General features: G+C 37.0%; 1 protein-coding gene across 4 annotated transcripts in view; it reads right to left on the minus strand.

The window, feature by feature from the left end:
* The window catches only part of NOX4 (NADPH oxidase 4), a 168,251-nt gene that overhangs the window by 133,543 nt on the left and 22,452 nt on the right, over positions 1 to 12,256 (minus strand). For 2 of the 4 annotated variants that reach the window (XM_079787431.1, XM_079787433.1), the window contains exons 3-6: positions 8,042 to 8,152; positions 6,365 to 6,449; positions 3,703 to 3,800; positions 294 to 321 (exon numbers count right to left, since the gene is read on the minus strand). In XM_079787431.1, the coding sequence (XP_079643557.1) occupies positions 294 to 321; positions 3,703 to 3,800; positions 6,365 to 6,449; positions 8,042 to 8,152 (322 nt within the window). The remainder of the gene's footprint in view (positions 1 to 293; positions 322 to 3,702; positions 3,801 to 6,364; positions 6,450 to 8,041; positions 8,153 to 12,256) is intronic. The other 2 variants (XM_079787432.1, XM_079787434.1) reach the window with 1 other exon arrangement.

Raw genomic sequence — 12,256 nt, forward strand, 5'->3', positions numbered from 1 at the left:
TGTGCACAAAGCAGTTCCTCAGTAAGCATATGGCATTATATTGCTTTCATTGGGAGAACATATGAAAAACAAATGTATTTGCTTATTCTTGTTCTTCATTCTAACCCCAACTATTTGCCTTGTCCCTCTGTTGTCATTGCAACTTGATGCTTGAACTCCTCCTAATATTTGTTCTGATATGCAAACATCTATATGTTATATTTTAACATACATCTAACTGCCATACAATTTGATGATGCTTATTTTCAAAAATTTTCCTGAATTTTAAGAAAGAGCAATGAATAACAACTTACCACTTGTGAAGAGAAGTTTTCTAGGATCCTGAGAAAAAGGGGGGAAAAATATTTGACTGAAAGATAAAACACTGGTAATATCAAATTCTATAAGGAATTGGGCTGGGTATAAGATCCATGTATTAAGTATTTAAAATACTTTTCTCCCAATGGAAATAAGACTCAAGTTTCGTAATGGTTTCATGATGCTAAAGGAGATTATAACAAGTACAAATTCAACTCAGAGAAGTCTATCCATCTCTGAGTTGAGAAATGAGAGGATGAGGAATGAGAAGGCTTAAGCTTTCATCTTGTTGGCTAATTAAAAGCCAGGGGCTGTGGTCTCAAGTCCACTCTTTGACCAAATTGAAACTCAATATTTTTTGGCTCTAATGTGGAAACATTAATACCACGATTACCAAACTACCCCTACAGTGTGTCAAGACAGTGGGAATCAAAAGTGATAAAACATACAGGAAGGGTTGTACACTGTAAATTCAGTGCAAAGACTACTAATTGAGAATTTATGTTTCAAACATCGTAAAAGGTAGTGAGGATAAAAAGATTCCCGTTACTCAGAAATATAAAACATTAATATTGTGTTTTATTTAAACTACTTATCTCATGGTGTAATGAATCTTAGTCAACTGCTTTTCTATCTTCTGGGAAACTTAGATTAATCCCCAGTAAATTTGTGGATTTATTTTTTTCAGCCTAATGATGCTTGATACTGCTCAACTTGTGAATTTTGTCCTATGCTTCCACTGAGTCTGGGATCAGGCCAGGTATACACAAAGTAGGAAGGCTTTGTATGATACAATTTCAGGGGCACTGAGTACGGATCACAGGCTTAGGAATAGCTCCTCATCCGGCTTAGGTCAACTGACTTCTACACCTGGCTAAAGAGTAACATAGAGCAACCCAGTGTTTAAAAAACTGCTATAAATAGAAGATGAGCTGAATGAAGTGGGATAAATAGCTATGGAAACTCAGAAGATGGGACAATTAATATGGCCACAGAAGAAAGATGGAATGTGAGAGTAAGAGATGGTTTCACAGATGACAAGATGAAGCAGATTCAACTAGGCCAAGAATTTGCCACCATCACAAGTTCAAGTATGGGTCACTGAAGACCTGGAGGAGGCAGAGTGGAAGCACAAAGCAAGAACAATAGGTGAAGGGCACAAACCCATCCTTTTCAGAGATAATTCATAGAAGAATATATCTGTATATTCATGCAACATATGTGTTTGTATTTTTCATCTTTATCTAGCACACATTGCCTTTATCTACAAGGTACTCAAAAATATTTATTTTAAAAAAAGAGGAGAGGGAGATAAAAAGGAACAATGGAAGGAAGAAACTAAAGAAAGGGGAAATATAAATTTAAAAAATTAGTTACCTTTTTTCATCCATCAGTTTGGCAAAATGTTTTTTTTTTAAGTGAGGTGTAGAAATAAGCATTCTGATAAACTTGGTAGAAGTGTGTCAACTGGTGAAGCCTTTTTGAAAGGAAATTTGGCAATGTCCATTAAAAATTAAAAATGAGTATGCCTTTGAAATCAAATGCTACTTCTATGAAAATGCCTAGCAGTAATGTACCAAAATATATATATATATATATATTGGTGAGTGGGTCATAAGAAAAACTAGAAATCAACCTAAACATCTGTGAATAAGGAAAAGGCTAAAAAGATATAATAGCCTGTTAATAAGAAGGGAATAAGATATATTTGTGATATAGCAAGCCACATTACATATATTTATGGAAACAAGTAAATTGCTGAGAAATCTGGGTCATAAAATACCATTTAAAATATCTTAAGAGAAAACATAAAATTATTAAATGTGGCTATTTTGGGAGGAAAAACTTTTACTTTTCATGTACTTGGGAGTTTTAAAGTATTTTACACTGAGCATATACCCCTTTTAAAATAAAAAATAAATTTAATGACTACAAGTATTGAAATATTAAACAAAATTATATTACATTTTAAAAATAATATAAGCAGTACATTTATTAAAGACATATGAATTATAAAACAAAAGAGAGAAGCAAAGAAGGCAAAGCTAAAACAGGAAATTGCAGGGATAGAGGGATGGATGGATGCAGTGGTAAATGGGGAAGTGGTGGCTCTAATCTGAAATCATTACATGGAAGAGCTTCCATTGTCCTGCTATAAAGCTGGACTTTTCAGTGGTTCTTGCACACTACAATCACCCACTGAGCTCTTTAAAAATAACAATGCCTGTCTGGCTGGTGTGGCTCAGTGGTTGAGCGTCGACCTATGAACCAGATCAAGGTACATGCCCAGGCTCAATCCCCAGTAGGGGGCGTGCAAGAGGCAGCCAATCAATGCTTCTCACTCATTATTGATGTTTCTATCTTTCTCTCTCTCCCTCTCTCTTCCTCTCTGAAAATCAATAAAAAATATATTTTGAAAAAATAACAATGCCTGACCCCAAACCAGATCAATTAAATCATACTGGTGGCTTCAAAAACACTATTATAGTCAAAGGATTTATCAAAGGCTGCTTGCGATTTGGGTTTTGAGATTTGTTTCTATGTTTGCTAATTTTTTGTTTTGTTTTGGGAGGGAGGTCAAACATATGAGCGGTATTAATCTAGCTAAAACTGGTGCTATGTGGAAGAGAAAACAGAGTGAGAGGAGAATAACTCATTAAGTCACTACCAGACTTAGCAGAACAGGTAGGGTTCTGTCAAATGGAAAACGGAGCTGTGGGGCTTTAATGCCGTCTTGGCATGAAGCAAGGGCAGCCCGGGGACAGGATGAAAGTACTGAGCAACAGAGACCCAACCAGGGCTGTGCATATGCTGCTCATCAGGCTCTGGCCTGGCCCCTCCCACACATAATTTCATTTCATGGGCAGCTGCACATGGAGAAAGGCACCCCTAAGACAGGTATTGCCTGCTACAGAATTCAGCTCAAGGTCAACCTGTTTCGAGGAGTAAGAAACAAAACAAATGAATGAATCATTAAAACTCAATAATGTCCTGATTATCCAGGACCCTCAAATGATCAACCTGTTTTTCTGCCCTGTTTCCCCCAAGCATAGTTTCAGAGTTAAGGATTGTTACCCTGGAACGGCACTGTGGACAGTCTCCACTGCATGACAGGAATTAGACAAAAGCTGTTGGGAGGCAGAAGGCAGGCCTGAGTGGCAACCATCTGAACACTGCACATCATAAAAAGCAGACACTCGCCCAACTCCCATTTCCAGCAGAAGAGACTGTGAAACAGTAATTACCTATATTTCCAATGGAAAAGGAATAAAACTCAAGTTGACAACTGCATTTAAGAGCACTCAAAAGAAGCAGTAAGGTACAAATTTTCTGTGAAAAATGGCATACCCTCATCAGTCATCTCATGACGAGTGGAAGAAAAATGAGGAGACAAACACCACCCACCTCGTCTCGGTATCTTGCTACATTCAGTTCAAGGAAATCCTCACGGTAGTTCTCTGAGAAACTGAGGACATTCACCAGGTGGGCAGCCACGTGCACACCTACAGAATTGCACCAGGCACAAGTCAGTGGGGTTGATTTTCAGGTATGTTCTATGAAGAGGAGTCAGCTCTTTCCTCTAAGTAAATACAGGATCAAACTTTGACAGCTTCATGAGCAATAAAATTTTAAATTTAAAAGGGGAGTTTTAAAGACACAAGCAATCTTAATTACAGACAGTTTCAATATTAAAAATCAAGTAAAGAAACTGAATTTTCAAAGGCTAAAATAAAAGAACCTTTGTAAGTCAAGATTATATATATGTATGTGTATATATATATATATATATCTATATATATATATATAGATATATATCTATATAGATATATAGATATATAGATATATAGATATATAGATATAGATATAGATATACTAGAGGTCCGGTGCACGAAATTCATGCAGGGGGTGGGGGGGTATCCCTCAGCCCAGCCTGCACCCTCACCAATCTGGGACCCACTCTCTCTGAAAATCAATGGAAAAATATCCTCAAGTGAGGATTAACAACAGCAACAAAAAGGTGACCAGGGAACTAAAGTGGATTAATTAACAAGCAATGGCAAAGTTTCAAATAAATAAAACAAAGAACATTTAAGTGAGACTCAACTTTGGCACAGGTATAAAACATTATTTAAGCAAAACTATCTCCTATAGCTTCAGCACTTCAGAAATTAATAGTAAAAAAATTCCCTTTATTTAAAATTAAAGATTTATATGTTAACTACATACTTAATGGTCAAAAACATAAAGGCTTCCTTTGAGGAATAGCCATTCTTTCTGAATTCTCCTAAATAAAAGTTCTAGGTGGTAGCTGTATGAGATGCATTCACCTTCTTTATAAGGCCTTTTAGGTCAAAAGAATTCAAAGCTTTTAATTTTAGTCAGCAGGGAGAAAGCTATGCCAGGCACTTTGTATAGATTTTCCATGTAATCTTACCTAATAATAGACAAACATGTAAACTGACCACACCTCCACTATGCCACCAGCCAATCAGGAGTGATATGCAAATTAACCCAACAAAGATGGCGGTTAATTTGCATACACAGGCACCCAGTGACGGGGGTGTTCTGTCCCACCCCCCGGTCTCTCAGGGCTTCTGGGCAGCATGGGAAGGCGGGGCTGGAGCGGAAAGAGGTGGCTCCAGGGCCTGAGCAGAAAGGGGCTGGGCCAGAGTGGAAAGGTGGTACCAGCAGCCAGGGAAAGGAAAGTCCATTCTAGCACAAATCTTCGTGCATTGGGCTTCTAGTTTTAACAATAAAACAGTGAGGTAAGTAGAATCATCCCTGTTTTACAGATAAGAAAACTAAGATTAGAAAGGTAATTTAGCTAAGGTCAGACCACTAGCCAGGGGCAGAATGCAGACCCCCTGGGAAACATGCTCATTCATGGCAATACTCTACACCACCTCAGTTGTGGTTATTCTGCAACTGAACCAAATATTTGAATACAAGTACAGTTGAGAACAAATGAAGCTATGAATGTGCCAGTGTTTCATGATCCCCCTCCCTAGCTCTAATCCATTCCTAACCCTTATCACACCCTCGGCCCTCATCTCTTCCTGATGCGTACTCCATCCCTAGACTTGGCTGTATCGGAGTTCTAATCCCATCCCGGAGCCTCTCTCCATCTTTCACCTCCAAAGGGGGCAACTACCAATGGGAAGACAGATGTTCAGGAATGAGAAAGTAAAGAAATGCTTGGTAATTATTAAAAAGCTTAAAGTCTAATATATCTTGGTAATAGCTGTATCCAAACACTCCTGGTTCAAAATTGCCTTACATAACTATCCAGACCAAAGGTCCCTAGCACCAAAATAGATCTATTCTACAAATAACAACCAGATGAAAATGTCAGAGGCTATGCCACTGAAATAATTACCCCTCAGACTGTAAACTATCATAACAAATTCTACCCTAAGAACTTCATATGCATGTTCTCCGGGCAGAAGGGCAGCTGGAGATAAACCCTACATAATCCATCTCCAGAGTCTATGCACTTAATCATATATTTATTACTTTCTGCTCCAAAGTATTTAAAGTATTATATAAATACTCAGGATAAAAATTTATTTTAAAATGATTTTTAAAAAACAAAAGTTTCTCACTTCATATTTTAACTTAGAATTGAGCAGGACGAATTTCCACAAATTTTTGAAATATGCTCCTCTAAGTAAGTATCATTTTTAAAGAAATATTTATCAAATATAATTTGGGGTGGTGTCGTATTCAATGAATTTACATTTTGCAATCCAATTTTGATGCAGTTACCCTCCTATCATATCATTACTTTTAGAGCTTAAAAACTTTTAGTTTGCTTCTTTCAATCTTTTTAAATTAAATTATTTACCTCTAGGAAACAATCATTACCAGCTTGGAGGTCAAACTTAGCATAAGACACACGTATTTTTTGTAGTACCAATAGACAACCTTCTTTAAAAACATGGAAGAGAAAATTAAGCTGCATAAGAAAATCACGAGTTTGTGACAGTAAATAATTTATAGAATAATAAAAATACCATTTATAAAATATGATTATAACATAATATTTAACAGTTTTTGGTTTCCTCACCTGAGAAAATACAGATAGTAACACCACAGATGATATGGAATGTTCTGCTTTTATCCAACAATCTTCTGGTTCTCCTGCTTGGAACCTAAATGACAACCATTTGCTATTGTAAAAATGATGCAGTAAATAACGTATGTGTACAAAGCTTTTCACTACAGCATTTTTATAATATCAATGTTTTAGAAACATGACAGAAGTAAAGCTTAATATCAAGTTAAAAATCAGTGAGACAAATTATGATATATCTAATCAAGGGAACACTCAAACCATTAAACAGAATGTGAGCAGACTTATTATTGTTATGGAGAAATGTGCAAGATTTATTGTTAAGGTAAGAGTTATAAAACATAAAATCCTATATTGTTTAAAATTAGTAGCATTCTATATTAACTTATCCGTAGGTATTTACCCCAAATTGTAATCAGCAGTTGACCTGGCAGAGAAATGCTAGGGGAAACCTTCACTGATTACTTCGGATATTTCTGGAATTTTTGAATTTCACTATATATATGATTTCCTTTTGCAGTAAAAATAAAGAAAGATTATTTTTTTTAAAGAAAGCAATTTCATTTATGGTTTTAAATGCCTGTTTGATCTTAAGAAAAGTAAAATGTCAAGCATCTTTGAATAACTATGTTTCACACTCAGGGACAATTCTTTAAGACATTAAATACTGAGAGACTTAGATGGGCACTTGTCTTCTCCTACCATTTATCTCCTTTTTCTTCATGCCAAGCCAAAAGCCAGCCGCAGAGATCGCAACCCAGCATTTTACAATGGTAGGCAACCAAGAGTTATTTCCACAAATTGCCACATTAAAAGTAGAGTTTCCAAATGTAATCACATGGAAAGGTTGAGAAGTTTTACTGTAGTAAATCCAGTCATATAAAGTTCAAAGGACAGCAAAGTGACCTCACATTAACAACTCCTTTTAAAATATCAGTATCTATGCAGCAGTGTCTTATCACCTTAGAGAAGAAAGGAATAACCACAGTACAGCATACACCACACACACACACAAGGATAATTGACAAAAAGAATTTCAAAGTGCTTGTCTGTTCTCTTAAACCCTTCATTTTACAACACTAAATATCCACACATGACACCACTATTTAATCAAGACATTTTCTAAGCCTATTACGTGGCTCAAAACAGGTATGTATTTTAAGAGATAAATTGCCACCAACACTAATACTCATTCTATGCATTGCTCAAAAGCCACAGGGCTTGAGTGTGCTCGTGGGGACTGAACTAAATGAAAAACAGGATCGCGGTGAGGCAGAGTACTGTGGAAAGAGCTCAGAACGAGGACTGATCTTAGCTCTGCCTTTCATTAGTCTCATGATCTTCAAGTTACTTAAACCCTCTATTCCTCCGCTTCTGCATCTGCAATGTCTGATTACAGAATCACTGTGAAACTTCACAGTTATATATGTGAAGTGCTTAGCATAGCACGTAATGCCACTATTAGTAACCTTTTCGATGACCCTCTGCCTTTAGTGTTGTTTTCTGGAATAGTTCACTAATCATCTTGGCAGGTGACATGGTCTTTCCTGTCATTCTTGAAGCAATGGCTCTAGCAGAAAATCAGACCAGGAGAACTAAGCAGGACTAACCTGCTGCTGTTGCACTGGATTTGTATGCTGCAATCTGTGACTAGAATTCTATGTTTCTTACCTTCTGGGATCCTCGAAGGTAAGCCAGGAGTGTCCGGCACATGGGTAACAGGATGAGGCTGCAGTTGAGGTTAAGAACAGATGCGGAGGCTCTGCTTAGACACAATCCTAGCTGAACAAATAAAGCCAAGGTAAAAACACAGCCAAAGGCACAGGTAAACTGCAAACATGCTGCAGACCTCACCCTGCTCCCTTTAAGGATTGTGGTAAATGCCAAGAGTGTTGAATAACCTCCCACTTTCCCCTCACCAAAACCCCAAGAGAAACTGGTTTCTTCTGCTCTGCATTACCATAAAAGCTAGACCTATCATTTCTACTACTGTTATTCTCGCCTGAGTACATTCTTCCAGCACAAAGTCAATTTCTTGTTCTGCCCCACCATGCTGTTCTGGTACCAAGAGCACTAGAGCAGTGGTCGGCAAACGCATTAGTCAACAGAGCCAAATATCAACAGTACAACGATTGAAATTTCTTTTGAGAGTCAAATATTTTAAACTTAAACTTCTTCTAACGCCACTTCTTCAAAATAGACTCGCCCAGGCTGTGGTATTTTGTGGAAGAGCCACACTCAAGGGGCCAAAGAGCCGCATGTGGCTCGCGAGCCGCAGTTTGCCGACCACGGCCCTAGAGAGCCTCCGTATATTCTTCACTTCCACACTACTGCAGTGTTGAATCCTTTGTTCGTCGATTAGATACCAAGAACTTCAAACCAAGCTTTATGTTTATGTTTTCTCTATATATTTAAGGTTTTTTTTCCAATTGCAGTTGACATATTCTCTCTAGAATACTCTGAGCCTCCACGCAGCCCCCTTCCACACCACCACCGGCTTGTAAGCTCTTTACCTTACTAACTACCCATCTTTCAGGTTTCATCGTCAGCACAACTCTAGAGTTTGACCCTGACCCAAAATTAGGAGAGGTCCTAGATCAGCTGTGTCTCATGCAAAGCTAATCAAAACCACATTGCACAACACACTTTTCCAAAAAAAATCTGTCCCCCCTTTGGTATTGATGCAATACTTTTTGGCAACTAATTTTAATCCAATTCTTGCTAGATTGTCATCTGCTATTGTCTGGTACTACCCACATTCTTCATATGAACAGTTTATCACATGAAAACAAGAGACGAGATCATATCTGTACACTTGTCCAGAAATAAACATAAAATTATTATTTTAAGGATATTGGCTAAGAAATAAGTGCAACTCAGATGCTTTTCTTATCTTAAAATGGTTTGTGCCCTGAGATTCCCAACTTAACTCTTGGCAAAATAGCAAGTCTGTTACACATTCTTTATTGTCAGTATATGAAATATTATTCCTGAAGGGGAAACCAGGTAATAAGTAGTGTCAGAAAACCAATAATTTTCATTGACTTATATAAAAAATTTAATATTTCCAGTTAGGCTATTTCTACACCATAAGTCAGAACACCTTAGGGAGACTGTTCATTACGTGTACCAGTAACTGGACAAATAGAATAATCCTCTACAGACTATCTTTAAAAATGTTAAATATAATTTTCTCACCTTAATCAGAAATATAATTATCCTTTGAAAGTGATGGGTTTTTGTTATTTAGGCCTCCAGAGAAATAGATTAATTTTTATATCTTTTGATCTGGCTTCTGTACATAAAAAAAATTTAACTCAAGGAATTTTAGATAATATTTTTGCTGGCAATATTAATGTATCAGGACAATAATTCATTTAAAATACATCAGCTAAAAATCTACCATATTAAATTTAGGACTTAAGAGATATAAATAAGTTATCCAAATTTCCTTTGTGGTTCAATGTGTTAAAGAAAATTCTTATACTTCATTTTCTAACTATTTTGTGTGTCTGGAGTGTTTTATTATGTTGTTTACATTAAATCACTCAGCAATTTAATTCAAAGTGGCTCTAAGTGTTCCCTTGGGATAGATGAAGTTTATTTTGGCATTCCACTTCTTCCTTTAGATGCTGTAAGATCTAACCAGAAATTTTACCAAGGACTCATTTCCTCATCTATGTTTGTTCTTGAATGTGCTTAGCTCTTTAAACTAAGATGAAGACATTTTGTTAGGTTATCAGAGTACAAATTCCCTCATTCAGAAGCTGTGGCGAAAGTGAGTAAAATGGAGACAGATCAAAGTCAAGTGGCACAATCATCGGCTTACTACCTGGGTAACATTCTACAAACCAGGGCATCTGCTTTGTTTATTATTCATTCATGACCTCCTTAAGAATAAGCTGCCTCAAATGGTTTCTGAAAAGAAATGACTGCCTAAGTTATGTGCCCTTCCCACTCCGTGGGAATAACTTGCTTCACCATTCCTTGGGACCTTAACCAGCAAGTCTAGTTTTCAAATTTCATTCAGGTTAGTTGTCACTAGATGGCAGTGTTACTTTCACATTTAAAATCCTACCTGTCAAGGTCTCTGAAATATAATGGAGAATACCATATGTAATTTTTAAAACTATGATTATAATTTAGATAGATATTAATAAAACATAGCTTAGTTCTTGCTATCGACGGAATGTTTGTATCCCAAAATTCACACGTGGAAACCTAATGCAATGGCATGTGGAGGTAGAGCCTTTGGGAGGTAGTTAGGGTTAGATAAGATCATGAAGGTAGAACCCATGTTATGATTAATGCCCGCAAAGAGGAGGAAGAGACCAGAGCTCTCCTCCCTCTTCTCCATGGGAAGACACAGCAAGAAGATGGCTGTCTGCAAACCAAGAAAAGATCCCTCACCCAACAGTGAATCTGCTGGTACCTTGATCTTGAACTCCCCAGCCTCCAGAACCGTGAAAAATTAATGTTTGTTGTGTAAGCTACTCAGTCTATGGTATTTGGTTATAGCAGCCCAAACTAAGACAGTCCTATTAAAAAAAATTGTAAGACACTATGCCATTTGAAGCAAGTGATGGATATAACACCTGGGTATATCAAGTTGTTGGTTATTTTCCTAAAAATCTCAAACTCATGGTTTCTTCTCTTAAATTTTCCATTTAATAACTATGAGTCTTGATCTGGTTAACTACCCTAATCCGTAAAGTTGACAAAGATAAAATGTCTTTATCTGTAAAGTTAATATAATGTGATACATTTAGCTCTTAGGACTTTTGTGAAAAAAAGTCTTTAAAAATGCAAGCACTATATAAAATGAATTTATCGCCTTAGGGTCACAATATCCCATTCTTTCTCTAAATGTTCTCTTCAGTACTTTATAGGAGGTGTTCCACTTACATTACTGACTCAACACATTCAGTGTGATTTGCACATATTGCAAGGTACCAGGGGTTCAACAGTGAACTAAGAACAGAAAATGCCTTTGGATGCTTATATTTTAGCAGGAAAAACAGATAATGAATCAAATAGTTGCATAATCAAATATAAATTGCAACAGTGGTCAATGCTGTGAATGAGAAATACAGAGTATGAGCATGTGTGATGGGACATGAGATCTCAGTAGGAAGGTTAGAAACACTTCCTTGCTTAAGTTAAAAATGAACTGAGGCCTGGAGGGTGACAGCAGGCGTCATCTAGGAATAAGAAGGCCATCCATGCAGAAAAAACAACAGCATGACAACTGATGTGTAGCAAATGGGAGCATTGTGTACACTTGAGAAATTACTAGAAGGCCGACATGTTTGAATTGGAAATGGAGGGTGATACAACAGAAAACTGGAGAAGCAGGTAGCGGTAGACCTTGCTGGACTTTGTGGGCCATGTTAAGAATGGGTAGCTTTATCCTAAAATGAATGCAGAGTGACTGTGCCTTAAGCAGGGAGGTGGTATGAAGAGACTAGTATTTGGTAATCATTACTCTGAATGAAGTGTGGAGAACCAATTGGAAGTAAGTAATTTTAGCAATTATATTACCTTGTGTAATCACCACAAAAGTCCTTGTTTGAGACATGGACTACATTTTATGGCGATTATATCTAAGTCTGATATTAAAAAAGGGGGGTTCAGTTTTGACTAAATATTTTACTAAATTTATTTTTGCTAACTGATTCACTAAAATATACTTATAAAGTTGGAGAAACACACACACACACACACACACACACACACACACACACACACACAAACAGCCTAAACCACATCCCACTATCCACCCAGTGTCTACCCACAACCCTGACTGAAGGTTGCATTTTCCCAGAGACAGCAGCTTATCCCACGGTCAAATCTTCTATTTTGTTTTCCTACACTTAGACGAAATCT

The sequence above is a fragment of the Cnephaeus nilssonii genome (genome assembly GCF_951640355.1).
Source record: "Cnephaeus nilssonii genome assembly, chromosome: 13".
NCBI classification, from domain to species: Eukaryota; Metazoa; Chordata; class Mammalia; order Chiroptera; family Vespertilionidae; genus Cnephaeus; species Cnephaeus nilssonii.